At 35.6% G+C, this 19,416-nt stretch overlaps 1 protein-coding gene across 2 annotated transcripts; it reads right to left on the bottom strand.

Annotated features, from left to right (window-relative positions):
* Window positions 1-5,193: 5,193 nt before the first annotated feature.
* Window positions 5,194-17,053, bottom strand: camk1gb (calcium/calmodulin-dependent protein kinase IGb). Of its 2 annotated transcripts, none has more exons than XM_038276006.1 (12): window positions 16,916-17,053; window positions 15,588-15,691; window positions 11,004-11,129; window positions 10,839-10,913; window positions 10,630-10,768; window positions 8,997-9,120; window positions 8,811-8,886; window positions 7,691-7,803; window positions 7,521-7,599; window positions 6,949-7,036; window positions 5,373-5,722; window positions 5,194-5,274 (listed from the first exon to the last, which is right to left on the bottom strand). In XM_038276006.1, exons 2-12 carry the CDS (start codon window positions 15,671-15,673, stop codon window positions 5,217-5,219), a joined length of 1,314 nt encoding a protein of 437 aa, XP_038131934.1. In that variant the 5' UTR covers window positions 15,674-15,691; window positions 16,916-17,053; the 3' UTR covers window positions 5,194-5,216. The 2 variants fall into 2 exon arrangements, with proteins under 2 accessions (XP_038131934.1, XP_038131935.1); XM_038276007.1 differs by having other exon boundaries at window positions 16,920-17,011.
* Window positions 17,054-19,416: the final 2,363 nt, after the last annotated feature.

Here is a 19,416-nt window from a genome sequence, read left to right as displayed (position 1 = left end):
GTCCTTCTTTTCACTGTAGACAAGCCATGATCTGCTTATCTGTTCTCCATTTTTCATTTGGATGAAATAATAGCTGCATGAATCATGACAGCAGACAAGATAGAGGAGAGCAGGAGGCGGGGTTACCAATCTACTCGCTCTGGAGAGCAGAGTTCGCTGCTTTTAGATGTTGTCTCCAATGTCTCCAGTAGCAGAAAAAAGTCTCTAGATTTGGCGCTAGGAGCTTTTAAAAAAATCAAAGTGCTAGAGGGGTCTGAAAAGTGGCTAAATATAGCGACTAAAGCGCTAAGTTGGCAACACTGCTCTTTGCATCGTTTGTTTTCAAATGGTTTGCTGCTCTGTTTGGACCTTTCTGAACATGTGCAGCAAATGGACTGATCCAATATGGTGGACACTGAAGGGGGGGGGGGGGGGGGGGGCACGCACTTAATGTTAAAGGGGTTCTGATGGCATTTTAGTGAAATTATTGCAGATTTTTATCAAAAACATAATCAATGTGCATAAATAAGGAATAGTTGTATTAATCATACATGTAAACAGAGTTTTAAGGGGCCCCCAGGAGCTTGGGGCCCTAGGCAACTGCCTAGTATTGCCTAATGGCAATTCCCCCCCTGCAAACATGTTTACTTAATAAAAGCTATTACAGTTTGAAAGCCATGCTTTCCTTTCTTTTCATATCAATTAACATTTTTATAAAATCATCTGATCATTTCAATCCATCATTTTTATTTTCTTTAATTATTCATGTTCATTCATTCATTTAATTACATTTATGACACTGCAAGGTACTTTTCCTATTAACACTTTGAATTGTGTTTCAACTTGGCTTACCGATTAAAAAGCCAACATCTAGAGGAGATAGATCTATCTATCTCATCTCCTCCAGTTTTGTTAATTTTCTAATTTGCATCAAAATTCTATTAAAGAAAAAGTCCGGTCAGCAAGGAATAATCAATGGATCATTATTTATACCTAAAACTAATACGTTCGCGGTGATTTAATTAATTTAGCTTTAATCAGTAAAAAAATGAAAACAATAATTTTCTTCACGATCACTGAGCCTGGGAGCGGCCATTTTTGCCCAAATATAATAGCCCCTCCCTCCTGCCATCTTCCAGCAGTGACGTCACGGTGCGGTAAGCCTAGCGCCATTCTCCCCCGCTTTACAAGCTAAATCAATGGGAACTACTAGACACATCTGCAATCAACAACAATTATTGAAGATTTCCAGAGGACTTCACCATTGAAATTCACCAGAGCTATAGTGAAACTGACAATGCCCACGTGCATGGCAGCTGGATGCTGGAATACATCGGGTAAAAGTGGAAAAAAAGAGTTATTCCACCTTTCTGATTCCTGATCCTCCACGGACGGGTTGGTCGTTGGATCTGTCAACTTGAAGAGGGAGGATTTGCCATCGAACTTCTGGCCAGAGAAAAAACCCGTAGTATGTAGCCAACATTTGGAAGAAGACAGACGTCCATCCCCGTGAACACTGGGATGGAACTCAATGGGAAAGGAAATCATTCTGATTTCAACCGTTGCGTATATTAGCTGCGACATATGAATCAAGATGCTATGTACGAAAATATTTGATTGACAGATGACTGTTGACATATGATTGGTTGAATTTAGGTGTTCAGGCTGACGTAGAACCAGAGATGGGAAGTAACGAAGTGCAAATACTTCGTTACTGTACTCAAGTAGATTTTTCTGATATTTTTACTTTACTTTACTACTTATTTTTATGGCGACTTTTTACTTCTACTCCTTACATTTTTACACAAATATCTGTACTTTCTACTTCTTACATTTTAAAAAATTGGCTCGTTACTTTAGTTTTGAATCATTTCAATGGAGTTACCGTTATTTTTCACGTCATCAATACCAAATTCAATCTAATTGGATGGGAATCTACGTTGCATTTGACGCACCGCTACAAGATGAATTGACAGATTCGGCGGTATTCATTGGCGGCAAATCATTGCAGCCTGGTGGCGGTGGCGTTAGCATAGTAGCATGGACGACGAGATGATTGAAAATGAACACAACGGAGATCTAGTCCTATTGGCAGACATCCATTTAAAATGTAGGCAACGGCATGAAAAAAGTGGTTTCTACTTTTACTTTTATACTTTAAGTAAATTTACAAGCCTGTTCTTTGTTACTTTTACTTGAAGAAGTTTAAAGAAGTTTAATCAGTACTTCCACTTTTACCAGAGTATTTTTTAACACAAGTATCTGTACTTTTACTCAAGTACGGAAAGTGAGTACTTTTGCCATCTCTGCGTAGAACTAACTGGCCTGTATAAGATAACAAACAACCCCACAGATTTTAAGACAGAAATTTTCTACATTTTGAAAAAATATCATCTGATAAAGAGTACATTTATATAAATGTTTATGCCAGAATGATTTGACATGTAAATATGATTTCCCTACGACTTTAAAGAAAACAAAAACACACTAAAACTGTTGATTTAAGACACAGGAAATGATTTTTCTTGTCTTTCTGATGAAAACAGTTTTAGCGACCAGTCGATTGCATCATTCATGCTGCCCTTTCTTAGCAGCCAAAAGTTTGGACAGACATTTGATTACATTAAAAAAAAACCTCAGTGGGGAGACGAAAACAAAAACATCAAAAATACCAGAAACATTTTGATTTATTAAGAATATTTTATTTAACGAGTTCAAGTAAATGATTATCCACTCAGCTTTTATTTCTGAGCAAACCAGAATATCCTGAAAAGATCAATAAAGCTGCACAGAATCCAAGAAAAACAAAAAACAATTCCTTTACATTTTACAAGTTGAGTTTTTACTAAAAATAATGATCAACTTTTAGGTTTGAATCCGCCGATGGCTTGTCAGAACTATGCATTAGCATTTTAATCATACTTTAAGTCTTAATGTGATTAATTTGCTTGAGCAAAGAAAGAAACAAACAAACACAGGAGGAATAAAAACAAAAGATTTACATCATAGTTGCTTTCTAGAAGCTTAGAGCACTTTTTCAAAAAATAATGGAGGGTTTACAGCTTTCTTATTTACAGAAGTGGATCGACATTATCATCTCTTTTCTGCGTGCGCTTTATATATTTTAAACAATCATTTTGGAAAATGAGCAAACATACATCAAACAAATGAAGTTTTCTCTCTTAAAAGAAGCTTTGAATTCCTGGAGGTCAGGGACTCTCACATGCAGCCCATCATTCCTTCCTTTGGATCAGTGATGGAGAGATTCTGCCACTTAGATGAATGTTTAATTGCAGGGTGAGGGCGGGGGGATTAGGATGGAGAGGGGGGGGGTATTTATTGGCACTCTTTCCGACCAAAAGCCCCACAGACTGTGGATGGTGAAAACCGCTTAGGTCCACGACGGAGTCAACCTCCTCTTCCTCTGAGCAACAAGGAGCTGCTGACATGAGACATGAGGCATCCTGCTGAGTCACAACAGCAGCACTGACCTGCAGGGGGATCAACACAATGGAGAGGGTTAAAATCACGACTCGGCAATTTCTTTTTAACCCCTTGACACCTGTATAAATATAGATGCATATTTTCAAATAAAAATAAAAACAATATTTATCCCAAAAGGGAAATTCAGTTTCTGTACAGGCCATCCAAGAACACAGAAAAGGAAAAAGACAGACATTATACACGGTGTCCGAGGTATTGCTGCTGTCAACCTTACAGTTATAAAAAATTAAAAAGTAAAGTCATATTTCAAACTTTATCCAGAAAAGAATATAATCTGAGATGGCAAAAACTGTTTTTTTTATGTATTTAAAAAGGTTATTTCCCTTTAACTCATTGCCAAACAGTTTTTTTTTATCTTTCTATTTAAAGATAAACACAATTGTAGGTTTGCAGATTTGTGACATTTATAACGGCCAATGATAGCGCACACCGTTAGGTACCAGTTGTAATAAAAATAAGAGCTTTCCAAAGGTTGGAGTAAGAAAATATTCAAGAGTGGCTGGAAGATGGAGGGGATTTCACTGGGAGTTGCAGGGAAGTGGACTGCCATTCGGCATGGAAGGGCCATTTTGAATGGCTGCTACTGTAAATAGTGTATCACATGATGCAAAGTTTACATTTATTTTCTGCCCTTTTATTCCGAAACAAAGAGAAGTATGGAGTGAACTTTGTTTCTTAAATAGAAATTAGAATAAAATGCAGCTTTAATAAACTTAGAGAGTAACTGCGGTTTTTCAGATGTAAAAAAAATTTATTCAATTTTATTTTTCCAAATGTAATTTTTTCAAACTTTGTTTTTGTCAAAATTCATCGATTTTATATTTTTTCAAGTTTTACAAATTCTCTTCAATTCAAGCCCAATGAAAATGTTGCTAATGTTCAGCAGACCGATAGAAATATCTCTTTGATCCTTGAGAAGTCTTTTCAAGTTTTACTTTAGGATTGTATTTTTTGTTTTCCAAAATTTCCATTTACAAACCATATTCTTTGCTTGCAACAATAACGGAGCAAAATTCACTTCATATATATATTATATCTATGCAGTACAGTGGCAAAAATACACAACTTCCTTGTAAAATTGCATATTTATTATATCAATATTTTATTCCCATGTCAAAATCATTACTTATATATAAAAATATCATAAATATAAAAAAAATAAACTGCATACTAGTTTTCTTTAGCAACCTTTAGTAACATTAAATGTTGCTAAAGTGATGGATACTAATAGGAGACAGTAAAGAACCCTGCAATGGGTTTAAAATGGTGAATCATCTGATCAGCGAATTTGCAGAAATATAGGGCCCTAAAATCTAATTTTTCATAGGGCCTCAAGCAGGCTTGGGCCCTGAGCTCAGATGGTGCTAATAGGCAAAGCTAATTATGTGTGTTTAGGCAGTAGAACGGTCTAGTCAAAGTCTTGGTCTAACTTTAAACCTGATTTTCACACAGGTGCCTCCTTCTTGATGCTCACTGTGTTTATTTTGCTGTTATTTTTTGAAATACCAATAAAATACCCCGAGCCTGTTGCTTGTGAGGAATGAAATTTTAAAACCGTATGAATTGATTGTGATTTTCTTTGTAATTGTTGTTTTTGTTGCTGGAAATTGTCAGCCTGAATTAAATAAATTCATCCAGTGGGTGTGAAGACCTGTGCGATTCGCTGCAAACTCTACTTAGTTGCTAACCTACCATAAAATCGTTTTTTCCCCAGATGAAACGTCTCCCAGCTTTCACATCATAGAGCAAACGCCTGTCTGTAAAGTCTTGCCGTTCCGGTTTTTAGCGTATCTGAAAAATAACGGGAAAAAAAGAAAGGAAATGAAACATCAGGTGTTTGCTTATGTTAAACATTTGAGATAAACAAGATGGCGGGTCCTGATCCATACCCGTTCAGGTTGGCTGGCTCTGAGTGATACACGTTCTTCCCCTGCTCGGCTATAGAGGGCGCATGGTGCCCAGGGGCCTGGCTCTGAGTGGCCTTCAGCGGGTGGAAGGGGATCTTCAGATCCACGTGGCTTGTGGGCAGAGACATGTGATGCGTCTCACTGATGTTCCCGTTGACGTCTTCCTTCTTGGGTTCCGGCTTGTCTGGATCCAGATGTTTGGAGTGCTTTCTTGGTGAAGACAGGTCGCTGACTTTGATGTCGGGGACGCTGACCCTCCTCAGGGTTTGCTCTGTGTTGGCCATCTGCAGTTTCTTCATGTGGTTGATGGCTACAGCGGCGTTGATGGCCTGCTGTAAAGAGAAGAGAGAAACAAAAGGCTTTATCTCAACCAGTAATTTCATTATGGGGGGAAATTTGTTTCACTATTTTAGACAAGAAAGAACATGTATTGTAAATAGGAATTTGAAAGATTTTGTACATAAAAGTGTGAAATAAGTAAATGAAAATTTGAATAAAAGCATTTTGCTAATTAAAACAAAGAAAACATTTGTAGATAAAAATATAAATACAGTAAATAGATATCTAGTTTATAGAAAAAAATGTTTAGTGAATAAAAAAAAAAAAGGTTCTGAGGAAAGAGATACTGCAGGAAAAAAAACAAATGTTTTTTTTTTCTCTTCAGTGTCCCTTTAGGGGCTCTGTAAAAACTTACTCTCAAAAAAGTTTTTTGATTAAGAAAGTTTTTAAAGTTACATTTTTGGATCACTTTTTTTTTTTTTCCCATATGTCTGTTGACCTTTTTTTTTCTTATTTCCTTTTACAAAAGTATAAAAAAAATGTTTTTATTTCCATTTAAAAAAAAAATTTTTTCCAAATTTGCATTTACAAAACTGTTGTTCTTCTTTTTCTTTTTTTTTAAAAATGTCCATTTCCGTAGAAACTTACTCTCAAAAATCTTAAGAACTTTTTTAAAGTTACAATTTTGGATAACATCTTTTATTTCAAGTTTCTGTTTACAGAATTTGATCCTTGTCTTTATTTCCATTTACAAAACTACAAAAACAAAATACGAATTTCCACTTTTAAATGTTTTTTTTTTTATTATTTCAATTTACAAAAATTAAAAAAATAATAAAATTTCCATTTTTTTTTTTCAAATATACATTTACAAAACATGTTCTTCTTTTTCTCTTTTTAAAATTTCTATTTACCTATTTTTACATTTCTCTTTAAAAAATAATTTCCATTCAAATGTTTTTTTTAAATTGGAACAAAATTCATTCCATACACATAACCACAAAGCAGTTTTAATCCGAAGGCAACCAGACTTTGCTTCATATTATTTTTCCTTCACTGGGAAATTTTTATTGAAATAATAATGAAGAAAAAATACAGATCAGTTCTGTTCTCAATGCCAGTAAAAAAAAAACACGCCCTCATTAGGTAACTTTAACGTCAGCACATCGTAATCAACTGGCCTTAATCGGGTAGGATTTAGGCAAACACCTGGCTAATGGGCTCCAAATCGCAACTTAACGTTACATCACTTTAAAGCCAAGAATCAGTGCGGACTGACCTTCCACTTGGACTTAGCAAAGTTCTTCTGGATCTGAATGCTGACGGAGTAGTAGATGTCTTGGCTGCGGGCCGTCTTTCCGATAATCCTGGAGAACAGACAACAGAAAGCTTAGATTTATTTCAAGGTGGAGATTAAGTCGTTACGTATCTGTGGTACGCAACCGTTCATCTAATTCTCTAAAGCAGGAATCTTCAGGGCAGGGACCCCCAACCTGGAGCAGGGACCCCTTAATTATATATAATGTATGGAATAGTGTTCTATCAAACTGGTCCTATAGTCACTCTATTACAGATGGAGTAATGTAACTAAAGTAATCCCTCCCTGGGATTATAAAGTATTTCTGGTTCCTGGTTGACGGGACAGGCGTTGTGGATGAAACGGTGCCCAGCTTCCCCCCCAATTGCAGGGGGGAATATTTAAAAAAGTCTAATCAGCCAAAACTTTTGCGACCCCCATGCAGTTCCTCCGTGGACCCCCCTAGGGGTCTCAGACCTCCTGTTGAAGACCTCCACTTTAGGGCGTCTGAGCAGATTTATATTTTTTTATGAAAGTAAATGAGTCCAACCCACCAAGGATGTCTGAGAGCTTGCTCTGTGGAGTAACGCATGCTGGGGTTCTTCTGCATCATGTTGCGAATGAAATCCTTTGCTGCAGAGTAAAAGTAGGAAACTTAGAGGGGCAAAGAGAAATAAACACTAAAATGAAGAAGTTCTTTTTAGATAGAAGTCAGTAAAATTACCAGATTCTGATATGTCATCCCAAAAGGGTGAATCAAACTCATACTGCGCCTTCATAATCTTGGAAAAGAGTCTGGTTTCACTTTCTTCATAAAACGGAGGATAACCACAGAGTCTGTAATAAAAACATTAATTAATTATTCCTTTAAAGACACACAGGCTGTGTGATGGTGTTTACTGCCAGTAGAGGGAGCTGCTGCACACTTTGATTCACTTTAAACATGTTCACAATATGGACATGTGTTTATATGTTCATATTTAAGTCTCATCATGAATATTTGTTGACTCTAGGCCCAACTATGGAGTGAAGTTTGTTTCATTATTGTTTTAAGCAAAGAACACGTTTTTATTTGGAATTTAAAAAGTTTAAAAAATAAAACTTTACAACGTCTTGATTAAGAACAGGTTTCAGAATAACTTTTTTGCATTCTCTGGTTTTATTTTTCCAAATTAATTCGTTTTCCTTTTTTTTAGATTTTTTTTGTTTCTTTTTTTTAAGATGTTATATTTTCAAATTTTATTTTTCAGATTTATTTTTTACGTATTGTATTCCTTTCCAATCGTGTTTTCCAAATCACTGTTTCTATACTTCTGGGGGCGGGCTTTACTGTGGAGTGAGGAGCAAAGACGCATTTCTATTGGTCTGCTGGACGTTAGCAACGTGTGATAGGCTGATAGTGAAGAGAACGTGATCTGTGAAACAACATTTTAAAAGAATGCAATTCAAAAAACTAAATCTGACAAATAATCTGAAAAAATAAAATAGAAAATTTAAACTCTGTAAAAGAAAATGTTAAAGTTTGAAAAATGTAAAATTTCACAAAGTAAAAAACACCATTTGAAAAAATAAATGAAAGAAAACAGTAAAATTACTATTAAAACCTCGTTTGGATTAATAAGTTTTGCATTTTTAAAATTTTCCATTTACAAAATGTGTTCTTTGCTTGCAACAATAATGGAACAAATATCACTCCATACATTTGGACATGCGTTTTTTTGTCTGCATCCCTGTAATCCCATATTTCTTGCCTCTTGTTTTTTTTCAATGAATGAATGAGTAAAGAAATCGTTCCGTCTGTAATGTGAAAATGCATTTGCTAAAAGAAACAAAAGGATACTTACAAGATGTAGGTAATAACCCCAATGGACCAGCAGTCTACTGCCTTGCTGTAGGGCTTCTGTGCTAGAACTTCAGGCGCTGAGAATGAGAAGAAATGTTAGAGATGTTAATGATGAGCATTCAGCATGAATCAGATTATTTCTGGTTTTTAATTACTTTTCATAACTGTCTGCAGGTTAGTCCCTTACCTACGTAACCTGGGGTTCCGCAGGCTGTAGACATGATGCCATTTTCCGCCATCTTTGACAGGCCGAAGTCACTGATCATGATCTTAGAGTCCTCATCCTGGCTGTAATAGAGGATGTTCTCTGGCTGCGGGGGGGCAGATAGAAAAGCTGTTAAAACATCGACTGTCATGTTCATTTGTTATAAAGTATCACTGATGATGGATCAGATGGTGGAAAATGTAAAAAGCAGAAGAGGAGCTTTTCCTGTCCTATTGATTCTAAAACCGTCGACTTTAGCATCACAGCAGAAACAGAATAAAAAAACAAAAGCAGCCTCCGCTTTATTTCTTTATATGTTTAAAAAAATCATAACTCGGATGATGAAGCTAATTTCTGTGACATGCTCTGTTAAACTTTTGGACAAAAGCAGCTTAGAAATCCGTGTCATTTTTTACCCTTAAACCGATACGGTCGGGGCGGGACTAAGGTAACATGAGATGTAGGTTGATGATTGACACTTTAGGCACCTGAAAAAAGTGTTCCCATGTGTTGCATTCATGAACAGTGTGAATTAAAAAATGTCTTAAAATATATATAATTGAAAATAACGTTTCTTTTTAGTTTAAATCTTGTTTTTTCTGATTAAAAAATTGTTTAAAAAATGCTTTTCCTAATAAATTTTTTCAGTTTCAAATCTTTTAAATATAATTTTTTGTTTACATTTTTTTTTTTTTTTTTTTTACAGTTTTAGTTGTTACATTTTATTTGTGCTTTCAGTTTCAAATCTTTCAGTTTAAATTTAAAAAAAGTTAAAAATTAGAAATAGAAAAGAAAAATGGCCCCAATTTAGCGCCATACAGCCTCCATGGAGCATTGATAAGCTCCGAGTGTTGTATTGAGGTAAAAAAAATATTTAAGGTCTTTCAAATGAAGGTGATAGTTACTTGCTGTGTTGCTTTATAATCAACGTGGAGACTAGAATTAATCTTCCCAGATAATATCCCAGATTTCAATAGTTTGTTTTATAGTTTCTCTAAAAACAGTTTTTTCAGACAGTGTAGAAGAAAATGGCTTCCAGATGTGAGGGTGCGTTCCACTTTTAGTCAGAATATCTAAATCTAAAAGTTGGAAAAAGCAACTGGAACCTCCAACGAAGTGAATTTCAAATCTTTAAAATTGGGGGTCCAACCTCCACCTCCAGATCAAAAAATAAATTTTTTATAGATGTTTGAGATCGGCCTGTTTTCCAGTGTGGTCCTGTCTCTCGCGCTGTGGCTAGCTGGATGTGCTCTCTTCGTCCTCTGGCGTGGGGGTTGGCATGTGGGTTCGTCAGCAGATGGCCGCTCACACTGAACCAGATTCTGCTGGAGGTTTTTCCTGTTATACGGGAGTTTTTCCTCTCCACTGTCGCTACAAGTATACCTAGTCTGAGGGATTGCATCTGAGTTATTGAGTCGATGCAATCAGCTGGTTTTCCTTAGATAGAAAACTTTGAATCAATCTGACTGGATGATCTGGTGAACTGGAAACTGCCTTGAGATGACGTGTGATGTGAATTGGCGCTATAGAAATAAACTGAATTGAATTGAAATATGGCAACCACCTATTAGTACTGATGGCATTCAATAACTGCTTATTTATTTCTGGGCCTCACCTTGAGGTCTCGATGGACGATGCCGTTTTGATGCAGGTAGCCGACGGCCTCCAGCACCTGCTGGATCACCCTGCTGGCGTCCTTCTCTGAATAAACGCCTCGGTCCAGAATACGGTCGAACAATTCACCACCTGCAACGCTGGAGTAGAGACAGGACACTGTTCAAACCCACTCATCTCTGTCTGGAGGAGGATCAAACAGAAACTCACAGCTGCATGATGAGATAGTAATGCGTCCGACTTTCGTAGAAATCTTCCATCCCAACAACATTTTCATGCTGGATTCTGTTTGGAAACAAGAGAGGCATTGGTTACGCCGCCATAGAGGTCAGTCTCTGCGGATGCAGGATGGGAGGTTAATTAAACAGTCATTACTTTCTCAGCACAGCGATCTCGTTCTCCAGGTTGATGTCCCTCTTCTTTTTCTTCTTTATACATTTCATAGCGAACGTCTTTCCTGTCTTCCGCTCTCTCACCATGAAGACCTCAGAGAACGCCCCCCTGTTGAAGACCCACGAGGGAACATAAGACAGTGAGACGCTGAGATCGGTGTTCCTAAGAAACGCTTTCTAGGTTCTTCTCTGGTGGGAGGAAATGAGCGTTTCCTCTGAGAGATGGCTGCTTTTCCTCCTCTGTTACCGTTCAGTTTGTTCAAGCTTTTCTTTTACAGAAAGTTATAATTAAAATACTCAGTTGTATGGAGTGAATTGTGTTCTATAATTGTTGCAAGCAAAGAGCATGTTCTGTAAATGGAAATTCGAAACAAACGCAATCTAGAAATGACACGTCTTAAAATAAAATGATCTTTTGAGAGTAACTTTGCCCTTTTCTTAGATTTTATTCTTTTAATTTGATTCAATTCAGTTTATATAAAAAGAGCCATTCCACTTCTGTTCTCTCAAGGCTTTTTTCATTTCTAATTTTTTCAGATTTTCTATTTTAAATTTTTATGAAAATGATCAGATTTAATTTTTTTTCTGATGTTTTTTTTATTTTATTTTTCAGTTTGTGTTTCACATATTTACAGATCACATTCTATTCACTCCAAGCCCAATACAAACGCTCAGTCATGACCAATAAAAGGTATTGCTACACTCGAAAAACGAACTAGAAATAAGTAAAAATTGTATTTAACCTGCATTTGAGTAGGTAAATTAGATAATTTGCCAATGGAATTAGTGTTTTTACTCTTAAAGTAAGATAGATAGATAATATGCCTTTGTAATAATTTTATTTTCTTATTTTAAATCTAAATAGTCTTGTTCCATTGGCAAAATGTCTCTTTTATCTCCTCAATTCAGGAACAAATGCACTTGTTTTAAGAATAAATTACTTATCTAGATTTTGATTTTTTCCAGTGTAACGCCAAACAGACCAATAGAAATGCATCTTTACTCTTCACTACAGAGGAAGGCCCGCCCCCAGAATTGAAGGAAATTGAATCTGGAAAATTTTATTTTGAAAAATTTATTTTTTATTTTTATTAATTTGGATTATTTCAAACAAAAAAATATTTTTTTGAATGAAAGTTTTTTTTTTTTTTTTTTTTTTCTGATCTTGATTTTATTAATAAATTCCATTAACGAAGATCTCCTTTCTTGCAAAAAAATATGGAACGAAATTCCCTCCATACAGCGGCCCTGGAAAGGCACTGCAGCTTTTATTCCTGATCAAATATATCTAACACCAAGGGTTTAAAATCACTCCAATTTATAGGATCTAGATTTCCAGATTTGAGTTTCTTAGAATTCCCCTAAACAAAAGTAAAGAGAAAACCTCATCATGAGGTTAAGACCTCCTGATTAAGTCTGCAGCTTAACTATTCACATGTCAGAAGTCTGTTATTTTGCTCTGGCAGCGTTACGTCCTGTCCCCATGCTATCTTCAGCCCCAGTCTGGGAATAGTTGTTCCAGCGGGAGGATTAGGACCATTTATCCCTGACGCAATGGAAACAGCGGCCAGCTGAGGGCTCCAGGCCCAAAGGTCAGACTCTGAGCCTGTGGAGGGGGGGGCAGACACTGAGCGGGTCAGGTCACAGACAGGTGTCAAGGTTTGGAGGCAGACATGATGATCAAGCTGCCATCTGTTCAGAAGCTGACACACTTTTTCAGAGATGGAAAAAAGGTCAGAACTGATCTGAACTGCAGTTATTTTGTATTTTTATGTCTCAATTTGCCGAAATTACTACAGTTAATCAATTATTATAGCATATATATATATATATTTCTCCTTAATAAACTAGAAGACAATATATGCAGTTAATAAAGCATTATTTATTACGAGGTGTCGGATTTAAAAATTGGCAGATCTTAACTGCAATATTTGCATTTCTGTGGCTCAGTTTGCCTTTATTACTCATTAGTGATGCTTTAAATGCCAACAAATATTCAGGCAGCGTTATGGACGACTAAAACAAGCTGGTATATTAGCTGATATGAGTATTAGTTCCAAAAGGTGAAGGCATTGTATTTATAATGTAAATTTTTTTTTTAAAACAAAACCTAAAATAAACTGAAACTAAAAAAGAAAAACTTTTAACCTTGACAGCCATGTTTCACAATATTTTCACATGTTCTTTTGTTTAATTGGAATATTTTTTATGGAAGCAGGTTTGAACATTATAATGTTCAAAAACCATTTGACATACATAAATAATAATAATAAATGTTTAGGACTGAGTGCAAAGCCATGTGCTACGCCATACATATGGAAATGTGTTTTAATTCTACTAATATATCTCTTTCCTTCTGAGTATATAAGAATAGCAAATATAATAGCAAAAATGTTTAGTTACTAAAGCATTATTATTTAAGCTGTTTGATTTTTAACTCAATGCAATGAAATCACAAAGGTTTTACTTATGGAACGTGTTTTTATCGGCTACCCATAAATCCCTCAGGATCATCTATTGATGATCTAGATAAGTCATTTTTTCTTGAAATAAATGCATTTGTTCTTGGATTGAGGAGGTAAAAGTGACATTATGCCAATGGAACAAGACAATTTACACTTAAAATAAGAAAACACAATTGCATCGTCTTATTTCAAGTGCAAATTATCTAATTATCTTATTTTAAGAGTAAAAATACTGATTCCATTGGCAAACTACCTCATTGACTTACTCAAATTAAGGGTAAATAAACTTAATTTAAGAAAATTCTACTTATTTCTAGATCGTTTTTCCAGTGAGCACATTACACTGGAAAAATTCAAAATCTAAATAAGTATTTTTTTCTTAAAATAAGTGCATTTGTTCTTGAATTGAGGAAGTAAAACAGACATTTTGCCAATGAAACAAGAAAATTTACATTTAAAATAAGAAAACACAATTGCATTGTCTTATTTCAAGTGCATTTTATTTAAATATCTTATTTTAAGAGTAAAAATACTCATTCCAGTGGCAAATCATGTCATTTACCTACTCAAATTAAGGGTAAAAACGCTTAATTTAAGACATTTTTACTTATTTCTAGATAGTTTTTCCAGTGCAACCCTAAGCTTTAGTTTCGCAGGTCGTTCTGGGAAATAAAAGGCAAAAGCTTCTTAAAGAGAAAACAGACTCCTTCAGTCTTATCGGTGCTGATGTTTGCAGAGGAAAACTCACTTGATGACTTCTGATGGGAAAACAAAAGAATCCAGGTGAAGGTGTTAAAAACCGTGGATGTTATTGAACGCCACTTTGGTTGAAGGATTCACAGTAAATGCATTTTGGTTGAGAATTCTCATTGATCAAACATAAATACTGAATTTTCTCTTCTTATCACGATCTTGATATAAACCAGATAAAAATCTTGTTTTTTGGAGCAAATGATGTTTCCAGATCTACATGGATGCGTTTTAAAAATGAGCTTTTCTCTTTTAGAAACATTAACGGAAGGTGAGAAGGTCACAAAAATGGCGACAATTTTCCCGCAACATTTTGGACAAAAACACAAAATCACAGTTCTCTGAAATATAGAATATAGAATAGTTGTGTAGCCAAATAATAAAGTTTAGCTTCCTTATCTAAAATTAGGGCAACAGATTTAAATTACTGTAGCAACCTATTAATCTATGGATTCTTTTTATTAATTAAAAAAAGCACATTTCTAAGAAAAAAAGTATTTAGGATTTAAAAAGAAATTAAATATTTTACATTAATTTTAAATGGCAAAGAGATGAAAGAAAATAAACGTTTCTATACATGTAGTCAAGTCAGCATTCCCCAATAATGTGTAAATATTAAAGCATTTAAATTTTGTTTTAATTATATAATAGTGCATTTAATTATTTGTGCATTTTACAATTCAATGGTATATTTATTATTTGTATCTTGTATTAAATAAATGATTAAATATCACAAACACCCATTTAGTGAGACGTTTTTTTATAATATATTTTGGCCTCAGAATACGTGAGGAGCCGCATCACAGTGATTGTGAAAAACGACTCGTGACCCGTCACTTTGGGACTAAGTTCCAATTCAATTACCAAATTAGTTTATGAACTTTAACAAGTGATTAATGGTGATTAATCAATATATTAACAAAACAAGAAGATCATTTTTATGTATTTTTAGAAGTCAGACTAAATGTTCAGATCATTTTTAATTTTTTTTTTACATTTCTTCTTTCTATAAACTGTATTTTTTTGTGAAGTGAAATTGTAGCTTTGAGTTTTACCCTCAATTGATAAAATGATTTAAATAAAGCTTATAAATTTGTTCATAATGTGACAAAACTTATTCGGATTAATGGAGTTGCATGTCTCATAGTGACACATTTTTCCCAGATAATTATATATTTTATTGAAAGGAAAATAGTGACAGATGGTCTCCCCGTTTTTAGTGAATGAACACCATCAGGAGAGTCGGACTAAAACTTAAACAAAGTAGGCCTTCTTATCTCAATCCAATCAAACCACTAATCTCTTCCTTTACCTCCAGCTGTGCAAAACTTTTCACCGACGGAAATACTTACGATCCCAACTCTTCAATGAAGTCAAAAATCTCCTGGATGTTTTCCGTGTTCTTCTTCCAGGCGTAGTCGCCCTCCTGACGACCCATGTCTGCAGCTGGGATTTCCTTGAAGACGAAGCAGAACAAACAAGCGTAGATGTTAGCGAGGAAAGAAGCTCCACGGTGACCTGGTTCCCTCCTATGAGTGTCTAAGGGCTGCATGGGACGAGATCCCTGATCAGTGTGCCGCCTCCTCCATCACGATGATCATCATATATCCAGACGGTTATGAGGGATTAGTTAAGTCATGACAAAGCGGTTATGAAGGTTGATGTGTCTGCTGCACAGCTTAGACGGTCTTACAGGAGAGCAGGCAGACAGACAAAAGGTGAGCACCATAATCTGATCTGAAGCCATGTCTCAGTTTGCTGCAGATACTGACATCCGTGCATCAACAAAGCAAAGCTAGAAATACGAAGAAATTATGATTAAATCAAAGGTTCCTGAAGGAGAAGTTAAAGCTAAAAGGTGCAGATGAGGATTAGGAGCACTTTTAATGAGCAGGTTACCCAGTTTTGCTTTTCTCTTATATAAGAGATTAAGTGACTCCTGATCTGGAGACCTGATCTTCTCAAAGCCCAAACAACATTTATCGCCTTGTAAATTAAACTAAAACTCTAAAATAAGTTAATTTAATGGAGCTTTGAGAGCAAATCCAGTTTTCCTTTTTTCTCCACATTAATAAAAGATCCTGCAGCACAAGTGGAGATGTTAGCAAAACAGAAGCTCTGCAAGGAAAAACATGCAACAATTTGATTTAAACAAAAAAAAAAGATAAATGCATGGATGTAGCATCAGAGGCTGCAGCAACATGATGAAAAGAAATAATTCCTACTCTTATATTGTTTCATCTAAAGTGTTTTTAGCAAAAAATATAGGAATTTTCTTATAAATGAAGAGATAAGAAGACAAATGCCCCTCTAATAACGGAGAGAATGATGCATCCATGCAGCATCAGAGGCTGCAAAAACAGGATGAAAAAAATACATTTCTCCTTTATATTGCCTAATATAAAGTATTTTAACAAAAAAAACTAAGATTTTTCTTATAAATGAAGTGATAGATAAGAAGAAATATGCTCCTCTAGTAACAGAGAGAGCAATGCATCCATGCAGCATCAGAGGCTGCAGCAACAGGACTAAAAAATAAATAAATTCAAGCTGCAATGGAAACAATCACAAATTCAGGTCAGGTTTAAAACCAGGACAGAAAAACAGGAAAAAAGTCTCTACCTTCAGTTTGTTTTAAACTAAGCAGTTAAAGATAAAGCCTCTAGCAGCTGAGACTCACCTACAAGCTCTGTTCAGTGAAGCAGTGCGACTCTCCAAGCTCTCCAGGATCTGGCAGGTTGCTGCGTCTTGGAGCGCTCAAGTAGCCTTCGGTCGTCACGTTGGAGATTATTGCTTCCCCATGGAGAGAGAGCCAGGGAGGGGAGGGGGGGCTCATTGAGACTCAGAGCAGATCACATGGCTGATGCTGCTGCCGCATCATTCATCTGCTGCAGCAGTGGGGGCAGGTGGAGCACGGCGTGGATGGCATGTGCTGTTTTTTTCCTGGGTAACATCGACAGAGCAGAAAAATATTAAAGATCAACATCCTTTTGAGAAAAAAATGTTTTGTTTTGTAATTCCAGCATTTCTATCATTTCTATCATCGGATACAGATGGGGGCAGGAGGGTATGAGGTGAAATTTATTCCATTATTAGTGCAACAAAAGAAGTTTTGTTAATGGAAATTTGACAAAATGTGAAAACAAAAACTGCTATCAGGAAATGGAACTTTGCAAAACTTCTGAATTTAAAGAAACATTTTGAGAGTAACTGTTCTGTTTTGTCCCATTTGTATTTTTTGAAAAAAAAAAATCTTATTTTCTTAAATAATTTAAATTTCTCCTTTTCAGAGTTTCACAGACTGCGGGGGGATGGGGGAGGATCCCTCAGAACGATCTTGAGAGTTTCACTTGTAGGAGGAATGTCTGATTTCCTTCCACACCTGCTGCCTCAGTAACCCAACAGACAAGAATTCTCCCGACTTTACACGAGTGAATATAGTGAATGTGATTGGTCGTTTATCAAGGGGGCGGGATTGTTGTGGTGGAAGGTTCGCAACTGCATTTGGTTATGGCCAGTGTCTCTAAAGCATCTTGCTAACCAGTTAGCAACTTAGTGCTAGTAGGTTCCCAGTGTGAAATTCCATTGGGACCAAGTAGCACTAAATTGGTGACTTAGAAACGACGCTGTCGAGGAACGCTATGGACAGCGGAAACATGCAAGAGGAGGAGAGTTTAGTGTCGGAGGTCGTGGATGAGTCTCCTCCGTCATCCATTTTTTATTTAGAGGAGGAAAGCGGGGACGAAGATGTTGTGGAAGAGGACGCCAGGGCGGTAGAAGCTTGGTTTGGTGTAGAAGGCTTCCAGCCGTACATGTTTGAGCCCTTGCCTCGCAACGCTGCCAGTTCTGTTAGCTCAATGTAACGCTTGTTAAAGGCTAATGAAAAGGAACTGACTATATAGATGTAGAAAGATGTTACCAGAAGAGGGTTAGTTGAGGAGCCCGAGGTGTGAATAATCACAGAGACAAAAATAAGGTTTAACTAGTTTTGTATTAAAGTGGCCAAGACACACACAAAAAAAAAAACAACAAACACACAAACATTAATAACAAAACAGTTTTTGATTAATTGTCCCCAAGGTTCAGTTAGGTTAGATTATTAGTCCATACGCTATGGTAATCCAGGGTTGAGAAGAGAATAGTTTTTATCCTTATAGGAAAGAAGAGTCTGTATCCTACCGCACAGGTAGAGGTCTTAGCTCGCCATCTTCAGTTGAATTAGAAAAAGAAAAAGTTGTTGTGAACCAGATTGTAGTGAGGGTGATGTCCTTTTTCTGGCATAAAAAAAAAACCTGACCTAGAATGGTCAAAAAAACAACAAATGAGCAGTTGTTCTTAACCAATGAGATCTGCATGTTTAAAATATGTGTGCATTAAATTTTGGAACACATTTATACATGCAGATAGTTTTCCATATTTACACATTTTACCAATATATATATATATATATATATATATATATATATATATATATATATATATATATATATATATATATATATATATATATATAGCTATAACAAATAACTATATAAATAAATAAATCGTTTAACAGATTATCACAAAAGTTTTAGATACTCAAAAACACATTGTAATCAAGTGCACTTTTTTCCCATAAATCATGAATATTCAATGTATAAAAAAAAAACTCTTTTCCAATTAAATTACTTGAGCAGAGAAAAATACTCAAGCAGATCTTAAGTTGCGCAACAAATTCCACAAGTACGTAGCTACATTCAATTATTTACTTAATTTTCAATGAGGTAAGAGGAAGGAAGAAAAAAAAAAAACTAAACCTCATTGCTTTTCTAATGATCCAGTCAAAAGCTGGAAAAAAAAAAGTGCAAAATGAAACAAAAGTGCAAACAAAAGGGGCGCTTCTGTTAAACTAAAATGTAAAGCACAATTCGGCTTGAATGTAAATTAAAAATAATTTATATTAAACAAGCAGAAGCGATATTTTACACACTACAAACGTAGTTCAAAATTCATAATAACGCTGGGACTCAGCGCGGCAAGGAATTAAGTGGAGGCAGCGGTACAAACAAAAGACGCAAATCGCGGAATATAAACTTAAATCTATCCGCTGCAAACAAAATAAATGACCCGAATCGGAGTTAAAAACTCACCGTTGAAGGGATGACAAGTTGATCTCCGTCTGTGTAGTGGTATTAATGAAAG

Source organism: Cyprinodon tularosa, unplaced genomic scaffold (genome assembly GCF_016077235.1).
Source record: "Cyprinodon tularosa strain WSP-4 unplaced genomic scaffold, ASM1607723v1 ctg99, whole genome shotgun sequence".
In the NCBI taxonomy this organism is placed as follows: domain Eukaryota; kingdom Metazoa; phylum Chordata; class Actinopteri; order Cyprinodontiformes; family Cyprinodontidae; genus Cyprinodon; species Cyprinodon tularosa.
Note: the sequence above shows the minus strand (reverse complement) of the source record. Positions and strands in the feature narration are given on the sequence as shown.

Excerpts from the sequence above, each read along its gene's own strand:
- camk1gb (XM_038276006.1), bottom strand. The coding sequence starts at position 15,673 with ATGGGTCGTCAGGAGGGCGACTACGCCTGGAAGAAGAACACGGAAAAC. Across the intron at positions 10,769-10,838 it reads TACTATCTCATCATGCAGCT|CGTTGCAGGTGGTGAATTGT; the intron begins GTGAGTTTCTGT and ends TCTCTACTCCAG. Across the intron at positions 9,121-10,629 it reads TCGTCCATCGAGACCTCAAG|CCAGAGAACATCCTCTATTA; the intron begins GTGAGGCCCAGA and ends GCCCCCCCGCAG.